Here is a 14,343-nt window from a genome sequence, read left to right as displayed (position 1 = left end):
GATCGATGTTATGCTCTTGCATCCTTTACCAAATTAGGGATGTAGACTCAATTTTAATTTCCCATCCATAAAGGATACTCCCTTATTTCTCAACTATAATTTGTGGAAGGGAATAGTATAACAAAGTTTCTATGTGTGGATGATTTAGGGGTGTGTGTGTGAGTGTATCTGTCCATGGATCCCTTATTCTTTTATGAAGTTTTGGTGTCTCTTTGCATGCACGGTGATTTCTGTGTGTGTTCTTGAATATGCCCCTCCCTGATTCTTGATCCACAAATTGTTGCCGAAGGCAGCATAGTGAAACACACCGGGAGGTAGGCTGGTTTGGACCACTAGTCAACAATCAACAATACAATAAAAAACAGAAGCACATGTATGTATATATATACAGCCTTATTTCAACAACCCACGACCCAGGTATCTATAGCGAGGAAATTGGGTTCTCAATTTGAAGAGCGCATGGCCTTTCAAAGGAAAGTGAAGCAGAGGCGTGTGGGCGCGCTCTGCAAAGCAGCGATTTCTTTATAGGTTGGCTACGGACGCTAACAGGCTACTAGCTTCAAGTACGAAAAGCATCCGGAAAGCAAGATTCTTGAAGAGCTCTGCATGTTGCAGAGGAGGAGGAGGAGCAGCAGCAGCAGCAGAGGAAGGGTCTTTCCGGTGTAAAAATGGTGCTAGATTGCCCCTCCTCCCATATAGACCCCATTGCGGTACAATCACCAGCACCCAAAGAGCCCTTACGCACAAAGCTCATCATTGATACAGATCCCGGTATCGGTTAGTATCTCCACTTTCCCTCTGACATGCACACATTCACATGTAAACGCAGCATCCATATTTGCAACCACACTTGGGTATATGTGTGTATGTGGGAAAATTTTCCGACATGTGCGATATCTTTGCATGATTAGATTCAGCGACCCATTATGTCCATGTATGCAGCCCAACAATTGAAGTATATATATTAAGTTCATTTTCTTGTGTGGTTGTGCTTTCATAACAGTCATTTTGATGTGCTTTAGATGATGCAATGGCAATCTTTATGGCCTTCCAATCACCAGAGTTACAAGTGATTGGACTGACAACCATATTCGGGAACGGACCAACGCCATTAGTCACAAAAAATGCCTTGCATCTGGTATGCATGTTTTTTGCATCTGTGGCTATGCAAACTGTACTCACACACTTCTTTTAAAGCTCATGGTTGAGTCTCAGTGTGAGGTGGCAGGACTCTCAAGCATGCCGGTTGCAGAGGGCCATTACGAACCCCTAAAGGTAAGGGAACATTTGTGATGCATGAACCTAGTTTCTCAAGTTAGTTTGCAGCTCTCTGGGGATGTTGAAGAGTACTCAGGTTGGCATTGATATTTTTCGGTGCTTCTTGCTTTTTTGTAAGCATAGGGAGGGGCTCCTCGTGTGGCATACTTTGCACATGGAGTTGATGGTTTGGGAAATACTTTTCCACCGGAGCCAAAGTTGCGTAAAATTGAGCAGAGCTCTGTGGAATTTCTTGTGGAGAAGATAAAAGAGTTTCCCCATGAAGTGACTATTCTGGCATTGGGACCTTTGACGAACATCGCAGAGGTTGGCTTTAGTGAATGTAACAGTGTTGTTTAGCTGTTTGTTAGTGTTTTTTGAGTCGGATTGACCCATTTTTGGTTCCAGGCCATCCGGAAGGATCCATCGTTTGCAACCAATGTAGACAAGATCTATGTTCTGGGAGGTTCTTTTTTTGCCAGTGGGAATGTGAATCCTGCAGCAGAAGCAAATGTAAGTGTAGACATAGATTTCTTAAGTTCTCTGGCGCATGTATCTAGCTTCCCTCTTGACAATATAATAGCTTGGGAATCTGGTGATGAGATTGCAGCTCTATTCTCGCAATCTTTTCTCGTTTTTTCCTACATTTTGTGTTCATTTTGCTACTGGTTCTGAGTTGCACTTACCTCCACCCACCAACGAGTAGTCCACTTCATTTGACAGATATACGGGGATCCTGATGCAGCGGACATGGTGTTTACTAGTGGGGCTGATATTGTGGTTATTGGTATTAACTTGACCACTCAATTGAAGCTCGCAGGTGAATGAGAAAGAGTTGCTACAGGCGTCACGTGTGTATAGTTGGTGCCTCTTCCCCTCCTACCATACTAAAGTGATTGCTCTGTCTCCAGAATCAGACCTCTTGGAAATTAGAGATTCGAAGGGAAAATTTGGCAAGTATGTCTATGACATGTGTGACTTCTACAAAAACTGGCATCTTGAGTCTGATGGTCTGAATGGTGAGGATCTGCGCTTTCTCTCAAGTGTTGTTTCTGCAATCTTATTGGGGTTTGAGCAATCAAACGACAAACAAAGACGAGTTTGAAAGTAAGAAACGAGTTTGATTCGGATCCCTGGCCCATTTTGCACGTGCACCCTAATTTTTGTGCTTTTTAGAAACATTTTGTGCATTCAAGTCCAAATAACCATTGAGTATTATAATAAAACATTTGCAAGCAAGTAGCATCTTCATGATAATATAACATAACACACTACAATGAACTGCGAATCAATGATTATTGCAAAAGAAACCCAATTTGGGTCAAGTTTGAAACTGGATTTTAAATCCCAACTTTTTCAAATGCTTGGTAATCTTTTCAAGCGAGTTTGAATGCATTTCTATGGTTTGAGCTATTATCGACTTGGCCATCACCCCAAGGGCAAGCTCCCATGAGACTTGTGTTTAAAAAGGAAAACTTTTTTCTAGAACCTGCAAATTTGACATAAGCTACTAGATTTGATTTGCTGTGGCACATTGGTGAATATAATTCCTTAGACATTGCTGGCAGAGAAGTGTTCAAAGGTCTGGTGTCCTGGTCTGTTTAGCTTTGCCTTGTTTACGGCCCATGGTGACTAGGGCAGCTGAAGGGGGGCGCTGACCCTCCTAGCTTTTTGTCTTTTGCTTAACTATTTGGACAAGTCTGTGACACAAGCCTTATGTGAGTCTAGAGTTCCTCAAAGTAGTACCTCCGGAAAGTTACAGCATGATGCTGCCACTGGATGGCCTTATTAAGTGCCTCTGTTTGTTAATGATATGCAGGCATTTTTCTTCATGATCCTGGTTGTCTTGCTGCACTTCTGGACCCGAGTCTTTTCACCTACAGAAAAGGGGCTCTGCGGGTCGAAACCCAAGGAATCTGCATTGGACATACATTACTTGATCTCGGACTAAAGAAGTAAGTGCTTTGGTTAAATGAACGAAGGTTTCTTTGAACTAGCTGAGTAAAAGAAATGTGCTGTACCTCCGTGAGGTCCTCAGTTTAAATGCCGACTTAACAATTCAACCTCACGCAACAGATGGAATGGGAGTAATCCCTGGACAGGTCAGCCGTTGGTAACTGTTGGCTGGACGGTCGATACACAAGGTGTGGTTGAGCTCGTTAAAGAACGGCTGAAAAGACCGTAAAGAGCAGGTTCACACCTTTTAAATATCGCGGAATTCTTTGTGATGTTTATTTTGTAATATAGATAGTCAGCAGTTTAAAACATTCTCTCGCCCACTCTGTATACTTCTGGGTATTTTTGCCCATGTTGTAATTCCTGATTGATGTAGGGATTTTGTGCCCCCCAAGATACCTTGTATTCTGACCATGTGGTCCTTTTCTTTCAATGCAAAAAGGGTTAAAGCTTGCTATTCTTGCAAAATCTCCCCCCCCCTCTCCTTCTACAAATCTCAAAAAATTATAAGCTTGTGTGGTCATGTAGAAAGTAGCATTACACAAGTAATCATCAACGATGACTGTATTTGAAAATAGGTCAATCCTCTTGAAACTGTGGGTTTCTTTTTAGTGAAGGACATGAGAAAGTTAACATATCCAAGGGCCAAGGCTTTAAATGCAGATTCAGGAGCTCATAAGTGGCATTCAATAAGTTGGGTGTGTTTACTCACTTGGTATTGAGGGAGCTGATGTAAGCACTTCCGATTCCAGAAAGTTAATTTCTGAATATAGGGTTGCAAATGGCCTTCATCAATTGTCTAGATTTCACTTGGTCTGCATTATTGACCTTCTCTCCTTTCTCCATTGGGCTCTTCATTGATACTTCAATGTCTTACACTCTGGTGTGTGGAGGGTACTTGCAAACAGAAAGCAATCGGTTCCTGGATTACTGGTCAAATATCATGAAAGTTTAGTTGTGTTTATTAAAGGCAATCAAAGGTTGACTGCACTGAGTCTTTGATTAAACACATAGGACAATAAAGAGAATGTTACTGTGTAGTTTGAGAGCTATTTCCATGGTCGAGGTATTATTCTGATTGAGCAAACAAAGCTTGAGACTAGTTGCTGATTTTGCTCTCTTCTTCCATGGATCAAGAATGCGATTTTTAGACCTCCTGATTGGGAAGCAATGCAAACTATGCGCGAGACAGGCTGTAGATTTACTCTCCATTTTCTGTGCATCCTAAATGCGAGAACTTCACATATGCCTTTACAATTGCCTACGTCATGCTTAGCGACCATTCCATGTTATCAGGGCGACCAGTGGAGGCTGGGAGCCCTATTACGGGAATGGTCACTAAGCGACCATTTTTGACCTTCAAGGGTCGGGGTGGAGGGGGACCTGTTTAGGCCTGACAACTGTGCAGGTTTAGAAACGCTGCAGGTACAGCAGTCGCCAGATGCAGGTATAGTGCAGGAATCGCTAGGCTGAGGTTACATGCAGCTGTTGGCAGGCCATGCAGGACGTACATGCTGTTGTTGGTGGGTCTGTATTGCTGCAGTGAGTACGATGGTGAAATTCCGTGTTGACAGGAGAAAGCATACTGGCTGTTGAGATGTCATGCGTGGATTTGATGCAGATGTGCCATATAACAGGTGCTGATTTGTCAAGCATCGAGCAGCCGGCTGCTTTAAAAAGTTCCGGTGAGGAATGCATGGGGAATGGAGGGGATCTGCTGCCTGAACCACAAATAAACCCCCCCCCCCCAACCACAAAAGGTAGCAAATGAATAACAAACAACTACTACTAGTTTGAGGTATGCGTTTAAATGTTAGGATGTTAAATAATAATTGAGAGATGAATACACCACCACCACTACTACTACTACTACTATTATTAATATTCAAAACAATGATCTGTGTGTTCTATGATTCCAACTCTAGAGTAAAAGCTTAATTTCTTTTGTCATAAAATATGGCCGCATTGACTGTATATATATTTGTTAACAATCACAATTAGGTATAGGATTTGACCAATGTATATGCCTCCGCCACAACAATCACTTAGCACCTTATGCAAATTTTTTTGCATGTGCCAATGCTCTAGGATCTCTATATTGAAGAGTCAACAATTGTTTGAGTTTCACTTCTCTGTTACGTTTGATCAATTCTCTTTGAATCACACAATAGAATAAAGATAGTGCCATGACTCGATTGTAGGCTTAATCTCTTGGATTAATTGCCTTACGTGGGAAAATTGATCACTGACCACGGGTGTGCATGTGTATAAATCTGCCAATTGTCAGCTTGCTGAGACTGCACAACGATGAGAAAGATGTCTCAACATTCTTATAGGTGCCCCAGTTCGTGGTCTTAGTAAAGTGTCGTAGAATAGTTATGTTAGAGCTTTGTTTGCCTTCCAAATGCTTAAACTCTTGCTTCCGGCTTTTCTCACATGCACTTAGGCCCTTGGTTGTGGGTTGGCTACCATTTCACCTTCTTCATAGGATTCTAGGTACATCTAGGGTTTGTACAAGCATTTTGCCCTTTTTATAAATTTTCTTTAGTTTTTGTGGATGTTTGTGTTAGATAAGTTTGTTTCCCTCGGCACATTAGATTAATGTGGCCATTGTCCACTATTTGGGCATCTTGTATCATTTTGTCTTTGGGGTTCTTGAGTCTCTCTCTCTCTCTCTCTCTCACTCACACACACACACACACACACACACACACACACACACATGTTTATGTTCTCCTCTGTTGCACACTTTGACATGGTATTAGAGTGCTAGGTGTTATTGTGGAATCTTGCCCTCTTGGTTGCTTTCCCTCTCCGTGTGTCATCTACACACTGTAACGCTTTTTTACGAGAGTCCTCCTATTAGCGTTCTCAAAATTAAATGCAACCTACCGACTCAACAAATTACTTGTGTAAGGTTGACAATCTTGGCTAGCCTTAGTTTCGGCAATGTAGATTTTAGTCGGGTTTCCTCTTTGTTTCGACAACTTCTCCTTTAGCTCTACCACTGGTCTTGTGTTTGTGCTACTAGACTTGGACTTTTATGTTTTTCTATGGATGGTCAGATACCCTTTGCTCTACTGGTGACTTCTTGTCACTTGTGTTCCTCGACTGATATTGGTCACTTATCCCTTCCTTGCATATACTATTTATGCTTCATTAGAGGTGGCTTTCAACTCTCCCTCGACCCTCCGTTTCTACTTCACGAGACTTCAAGATTTTTTAATGTACTTACATTTCCTTTTAGACGTGTCGACTATTGGTAGTCGGATACCGGTTATCACTCCAAGAACTTGGGTGGTTCCAATTTCAATTTTGTATTTTGGCAGATGGTGATCATAGTTATTCTTATGACAAATGAGTTGTGGGATTGGATTATGGACAAAAACAATGCCCATTGTCTTAATGTTTTGGATTCTTTGATTATTGCTTTTGGGTCACCGACTCCTACCTCTTCTATTGTCAGATTATTTGCTGGACCTAGTACTTCATCATCGATTGTTACACAAGCCATGGTTGATACCTAAAATGACATAATCACAAAATGTTTTCCTACCTTTGCACCGATTGTGTGGATTCTATGATTGAATTCGTACATCATTTTGATCAGTACTACATAAGGTTGGGATTACAATTGGATCCTTGCTTTTAACCTTTACCTTCAGTTGTCATAGTTCTCTTGTATTCAGGCTCATATTTCTCGCATGCAACAGTTTTGAGATGAGATTGGCCTATGTGGCACGTTGATCATTTGGAGGATATGGCCGCTCCACTCTTTGCCAAACTTCTCTCGGTAGAACTCTCTTTACCAATCCCTTGTTTCCTTAGTTATTGGTGCTATAACTTGGGAAAATATCCTACCTACGTTGTAAAAGATTTCTTAGTATCTTTATGATTGAGATTCCCCTGACACTTTTGTGGGTGACATTGCTTTAGGATCTCATAGTGTTAGAGCTACTACTCAGCAAGGACTACTCAACACCGCTAGCTAGCAAGGACAACCTCGACACTGCTACCTCAATCAGATATTATTGATTTTGGTTATCAATTGAGTCATCGATGGATCCTAAAATCAATTAATTAAATATTCCACAATAATGTCTTAATCACTTGACATACATTTAGGGAAAAAACACACTCCTACAAATTAGGAAAAGGTTAACAACTTAGAGATAACATTTGAACTATATTAATGTGCAACCATTTTATGAAGGAAATGAGCCCTTTTTTATATAGAGGTTCTTAATCTTCACTATGTATAAATTGTGTATATCACGTGCATTTAAGGACTACTTTTAAAACTCCTTATCTATAAGTTTTTGACAAATAAAATACATCTTTTTCCTATTGGATTTGTAATTTTTTTCTTGATTTCATTTTATACCCTTATGTATGTGAAAATGTGAGAAAAAAATGGAATTAAATAACCCCTTTTGCTGCACTCATGTGATAGTCACATAATTATTAAGTGACCCCCTCCCCGCCCGAGTTCCTAATGGGCAGCCACGCCCTACTTCAAGGATCTTTAGGAGAGGAAAGTGGTGTGATGTACCAATGAAACTAAAGAGGTGAAGTTAACCAATGAAAAGTAAGGTAGCTTGTAACTAAAGCAGGCTAAATGAGGTGTGGATATCTATGGTTGAGACCAATAAGTAAATAGCCTATTAATATAGGTAAAAATCTCATGGCTTATAAATGCCTAAGAACATGTGCACACCTAGGGCTGGATAGATCTCAAAAATTTAAATAAAAATATGTGAGTGCTCTCTAACAATCCTCCTTTTCTCTCATATTCATGAAACTTGGAAATGTTTACTATTGACAAGGATAACATCCATGGTTTACTTTGGATACATCATTGGATGGTTCTCAATACCAAGGAATACAACGAATACAAGATTCCCAATATTGATACTTACATACCTAGAGACCCTCTTTGATGTACCTTAGAAAGGCCAATTTTCATCGGTTGAGTGAGGATCATCCTTGGCCATTGTTCCAATCTCTTCATGCTCTTCAAGTTCTTCTTCTTGCTTCTAGTTCGCAAGAAGAGCCATAATTTTTGTTTTTGAAAGCAATCCTCTTCTATGTGAATAAATCTACCACAAAAAATATGCTTGGTGTTTGATTGTTGCTTGACTATGGCTTGATAAGCATTCTCTTCTGTATGAATAAGTCTACCACAAAAAATATGCTTGCTGTTTGATGTTGCTTGACTATGGCTTGATATTACTCCTTGGAGGAGGATGGTTTTTGTTGTAGCATTTGCCCTTCTATTTGTATCCTTTGCCTCTTGAATACAGAGCACTATCAATGATAGATTCTATCTTTTTAGTGAGGTGCTTCTCTTCCCCCTAGAAGTGAAGCTTCTACTTTCTTCAAGCTTAGGTGCATGTAAGTTTGTAAGTGTGGTGACCAAGATTAAGTAGTTGTCAAATGTAGAAATGCTTTTTATAAGCACCCCAATCTTCATCATCTTCAATTTGTTTCAAGCTGTGCTAATAGACTTTTAAAGTTGTTGCAGTATGCTAAGATGCTAGTAGAGTAATCCTTTTCTAACCCCAGAAATTGAATGAATATATTTTTGAAACTTTACCCCTATGGCCCCAAAATTCCTATTGAGAACATTCAAAGCTTCTTGGACTACTTTACAATCCTCGATATAGCAGATGCATGTGTCATGTAAATTCTTGTCAATAATCCCTAGATTGTTATGTTTTGTAGCCTAGCGTCATTACCTTATTGCATGATTTTCCATAGGCCTTTTTTCGTTAAATGGAATTTAATTTTATTTTGCCATGTATGAACTTTAACACCACATTTTTTTTCAATGCTTTCTTTAGAAGTCATTGGCTTAGGGCAGTCTTACCAAGGAGTACTACTCTTGACAGTGTCTAAAACACTTTACAATAGCCTTTTTTTGATTTATATTTCTAAAGGCTTCTTGAATTGGATATGCTTAGGTTTTGTTGGGTTTTACAAACCAAGTTTTGCAAGTAGGTCACACTATCTTTTGAGTTGTGCTCTACACCCTTGGCCCTTGTGCTGCATCTCTGAAGTTTCTCGTTAAGAAATAATTTCTTCTTTGCAAAATTAGCTGGCTAAAATACTTCACAGTGAGACAATGGAAACAACCCCAATCAAAAAGTCAGACTAGTAGCAGAACTCTTAAATACCAACCCAATTCTGTGGTAGTTGCACAATGGACACTTAGTCAAAGACCTGGTCTGTCAATTTTAAATAGGGCCCATTACTCATTTGACGAGATCTATTGTGATCTATTGTTGCCTATTGCTACTCCTGTTGTGCTCTTGTATGCTTCTGTCATTCAGCTCAGAGCATCCTTTGGATCATGCTATTGTACTCATTACTGGTTGTAGTTATCTAAATATACATTCCAATTCCAGCTCTAGTATCAGTCTCACATTTCCATTTCAGTCTTTGTCTCTATCAAATTTGGTGACCGATGTCTGCTTACCTGATTTGGTTTAACTAACTCTACTAACTCAACCTGGAATAGGTGCTAGAAGTGACCAACTCATTGCATTTTGGGGATCACAATGGGGAGTTGAATAGCTCTTGACATTGAATCTATCACCTTGTTGGGTTTTTGGAGTTATCTTATTCGATCATGCCGTGCATAAGAGTTTCGCGTGGTATAAGGCCAACAACCAGATTCATGGAGGACCCAAATCGTGTCAGCTCAATTTTGGAGGTGTTGGAGAGTGGTCTAGGTTGGCATTCCTCTTGTTGCCAGGATCAATGTTAGTGTTGAAACCTAAGAAATGCTGAGGACCTGGATGAATCCCAACATTCTCATCAATCCAGGAGGAGGCAGCAAGAGAGTTCAGAGAGACACTCTGGGTCTAGTGGGTCTCACAAGAAAGAGAAGGGAAAAAGAAAAATCATACAAATAAAAGTGATGGAAGCAAAAACAATCGCAAGTCAGTACACATGAAGCCGGAGCAAAAACCAAACCTAGATATTGTGAGTTAAATTGATAATAACAGACAAGTGGGGCCCATATATTGATCACTATAGCAAGAAAAGAACCAAAGAGTGCAAGTCTGTTTTGAAAGAGAAGATGTGACATGATGAAAGATATACTGATTTGAAGATTGCCTTTTCAATATTTAGAAGGGGTAAGAAAGACAACCCAGATTTCCATATGCAAGCATTTGAATATGTTGAGCTCAAGGATATTGACAAAGATGAATGGGGAGAGTACTTTCCCCAAACATTGAAGGATATAGCTTGGAAATGTTATTGCTATTACCTAGTGTGCCAGCTCATTGCATTTTGGGGATCACAATGGGGAGCTGAATAGCTCTTGACATTGAATCTATCACCTCGGTGGGTTTTTGGAGTTATCTTATTTTGAGCATGCCATGCAGAAGAGTTTCCCGTGGTATAAGGCCAACAACCAGATTCGTGGAGGACTGTTGGCACAATCGGAGGTGTTGGAGGGAGGTTTCAACACTAACATTGATCTTGGCAACGAGACGAATGCCAACCTAGACCAAAGAAATGCTGAGGGCCTGGATGAATCCCAACATTCTCATCAATCTAGGAGGAGGCAGCAAGAGAGTTCAGAGAGACATTCTGGGTCTAGTGCGTCTCAAAAGAAAGAGAAGGGAAAAAACAAAATCATACAAATAAAAGTGATTTTATTTGTATCCATATTCAGATATCCATATTCAAGCATTTGAATATGTTGAGCTCAAGGATATTGACAAAGATGAATGGAGAGAGTACTTTCCCCAGACATTGAAGGATATAGATTGGAAATGGTATTGCTATTACCTAGTGTGCCAGCTCAAAACATATGGAAAGCTAATTAAAGCATCCTACCTTGAATATTTTGATAGAAGAGGAGACAAAGAAATCCTATGGTAAGCTCAAAACATATGGTAAGACGATTAAAGCATTCCACCTCAAATATTCTGATAACAGAGGAGATGAGGACATCCTGTGTGAGTTGAACAAGATAAAACAAGGTAAATCATCATTTCAGAGTTATGTTGAGAAAATTAAGGAATTGACTAGACAGCTGCACAAACCCCTATCTCAAAAAAAAATGAGGGCTTGGTTCCTCAACAGGTTCATAAGAAAAAAGCCGAGGAAACACGAGGTTCCAGCCCCAACAAAGAAATCCAATGATCTGTCTCAATGCACTTTGAAACTTGAGCAGTAGGCCAAAAAGGAAAAAAGTCACGAGTAGACAAAATTCTAGTGATAATGACACGCCAATCGAAGAGTCAAATTCCACCTCTAGTTCTAGCTCATCGGATACCGATTCAGATGATAAGGCCAACAATAAGAAGAAGAGATCTTGGACAAAGAAATTGGAGGAGATGTCCAAGAAAATTGTTGAAATGGCTAAGACTAGACCCTTAGTTAGTAAATTGGAGACCTGGTGTTCAAAGTGTAGATCCAAGGATCACAGGTCCAACAAATGCAGTCAACATACATATTGTAAGGCATATGGTCACCTTTGAAATAATTGCAAAATAAAAATTCACCATTTCAAGAAGGGAAAGGACTTGTCCATGATTGCTTCAACTAATCCAGAAGTGGTGAAATCAGAGGGAGTATCTGGTTTCAAGGGAAACAAGGCCACTACCATTATTGGAGCAGGCAGAGGGAGACATCAGGGAGGCGATGGTCGAGACATGGGTAGTGAGATTTCAATTGCTACACCTGTGGAAAGCATGACCTGCACCTCAGTGCCCTGACAATGCAAAACTATAAGGAGATGAGCAGATCCACCTCAGCTAGTACTAATGAGAGCGGTCGCCAGAAGTAGATGGGTGGTGATAAAAAAATCTTAGATGAACTTAAGAAAGAGTTGAAGAAAACTATTGAAACAAAGAAGTGAAAGCAACAGAGGGCTACTTGGAAGGCAAAAGAAAAGGCAAAGGTAGTGGAAAAATGGCAGGAGTAGAAGGATCTGGCGATGAAGATCACGGAGGATCTAGCGAAGAAGATGCCAAAGCATCTATAATACTCGGAGGCCAGGACTCCACAAGGTTCTACCTCAGTCTTCAGGTGCTCAAGAAAAGAAATTGAGGGAATCCATTGAAGAAAAGGTAGTACATGGACTGAAAAAGTCTATGATAGTTGCAATTGAGAGTCTCGTTGCGGAGATGCAATGAGTCAGATCAGACTTGGCCAAAATTAGAACCACTGACTCAAGGAAGGAGAAGACTGAAGAACAATTACAAAATCCATCACAAGGTAAGTCGGCTACCAGACGAAGGAAGCTAGTGCATTGGCATTGTGAAGACAATCGGTTGGAAGAAAGGTCTTCTAGCTCGCATACCAATTTTGGTAACGAGCAAGATGAAATATACATAAAGGCATGTGAAAGTATCAAGAAGCTCACATTTGAGCTAGATGATATTAGAAGAACATTACCAGAAGCTACAAAGTTTATCACGAAGAAGAAGAAAGCAAATGTAGAAGCAAGGGAAGAAGACTTGGTAGCCATCAAGGATGACAAGGTTCTTGTCATTCAAGTGGGCTACAAACTCAAGAAACAATGGGAAATGTTGTTAGGGGTCATACTAGATGGTGGGACTGGAGTCTTCTTGGAGAACATATAAGATAGAAGTTGGGGATTTAGGACCTCAAGCTAGCACCATTCAAAATTTGAATGGTTGATTACAAGGTAATTTAAGCTACTTGCTTAATTGAAAACATGCAGATCAAGGTTGGAAAGGAAAAATTCAAAACCAATTTCTTAGTTTTGGATGTACAGGGAGCATATGCAATGCTTTTGGGCAGTTCATGGCTCAAAATAGCTGGAGCCGTACATGATTATACCAATCAAATATTAACTATTCAGAGGCATAGCAAAAGGATTCAAATCAAAACTAATAACACAAGAAGCTTGAAAAAGGCACTCAGACCAAAAGTGCTTTGCAAGAAGTATGGTACCAAGAAGATCGAGCAGATGCTTACATCAATGAATATTTTTCCACTTTTGCAAAAATAGACTTGAGTGTTGTTTTGATGAATAAGGGATAAGATGATAGGCAAAGGAGACAATATCTTGATTAGTTTATGGAATCAAATACTGGGGAAAGAATAATTCAAATTGACAAGGAACGTATGCCAGATCAAACGGATTAGGGGAAGTTTGAGTTTAGATCACACATAGGTTATGGCCAAACCAACATGGAGAATCTAGACCAAGCTATTGAGAGGATAGAGATGGAACATGGACTTGCAGAGCTGGGTGATCCATTTAATGAATATGCACCTAACATTTGTAATGAGAAAGGAGTAGAGTTGTTGGCCAAGCAAAAAGGAGGTGACTCGAACTGGTTGCTTCCAGATGATCAGGAGATCAAAGAGTGGAATTTCGGCACATATGAAAAACCCAAAATGGTGAATATTAATAAACATTTGAAGCCAGAGATTAAAGAAAAAGTGAAGGCTTTATTTTAGAAATAAAAAATGTCTTTGCATGGGAGCACACTGATTTGAAAGGAGTAGATCCAAAAGTGTGTCAACACCGAATACTACTGAAACCATATGACAGAGCAATGAGACTGCAAAGGTATAGAATGAACCCCAATTATGTCAAGAAAATCAAAGAGGAAATAAAAAATCTTCTAAAAGGAGGATTCATTATTGAAGTGGAAAGCAACCCCCAAGTAACAACTGGTTGTTTCTGATTGTAGTGTTTTTGAAGAAGAATGGAAAGTTGAAGGTATGTGTGGAGTACTCGAAGCTCAATGCTCAAACCCTCAAAGATCCATTCCCACTTCCATTCACTGATATGCTACTAGAAAAGATTATTGGCCACCAAATGTATAGCTTTATGGATGGTTATAGTGGCTACAATCAACTAAATATTGCACCAAAAGATCACGCAAAAACGACCATCATTGGTGTTACAAAGTTTATACATTATCTTTTGGACAAGTTGTTTCACTTCTATGTGAATCATTAGGCCCATTTTTTTTGATTAAAAAAAGTTATTATTCAAGGGAGCTTGATCAGATGGATGACATTTTTGATGGAATTTGAATTCAGCATATTTCATAAGCCAGGCAAGACTCACTATGGTGCTGACTTTTTGCCAAGAAGTATTGAAGGGTATTTAAAATCCTTGATGTGGGA

At 39.8% G+C, this 14,343-nt stretch overlaps 1 protein-coding gene across 1 annotated transcript; it reads left to right on the top strand.

Moving 5' to 3' along the window:
- The first annotated feature begins 402 nt into the window (after positions 1–402).
- On the top strand, positions 403–3,665 carry URH1 (uridine-ribohydrolase 1). Its single transcript, XM_086485662.1, has 9 exons — positions 403–777; positions 1,023–1,138; positions 1,216–1,275; positions 1,402–1,584; positions 1,666–1,770; positions 1,981–2,077; positions 2,169–2,276; positions 3,077–3,212; positions 3,334–3,665. The coding sequence occupies exons 1-9, from the start codon at positions 669–671 to the stop codon at positions 3,440–3,442; spliced, it is 1,023 nt and encodes a 340-aa protein (XP_086341788.1). The 5' UTR covers positions 403–668; the 3' UTR covers positions 3,443–3,665.
- Positions 3,666–14,343: the final 10,678 nt, after the last annotated feature.

The sequence above is a fragment of the Adiantum capillus-veneris genome, chromosome 16, assembly GCF_014529385.1.
Source record: "Adiantum capillus-veneris isolate H3 chromosome 16, ASM1452938v2, whole genome shotgun sequence".
Taxonomy (NCBI): domain Eukaryota; kingdom Viridiplantae; phylum Streptophyta; class Polypodiopsida; order Polypodiales; family Pteridaceae; genus Adiantum; species Adiantum capillus-veneris.
Note: the sequence above shows the minus strand (reverse complement) of the source record. Positions and strands in the feature narration are given on the sequence as shown.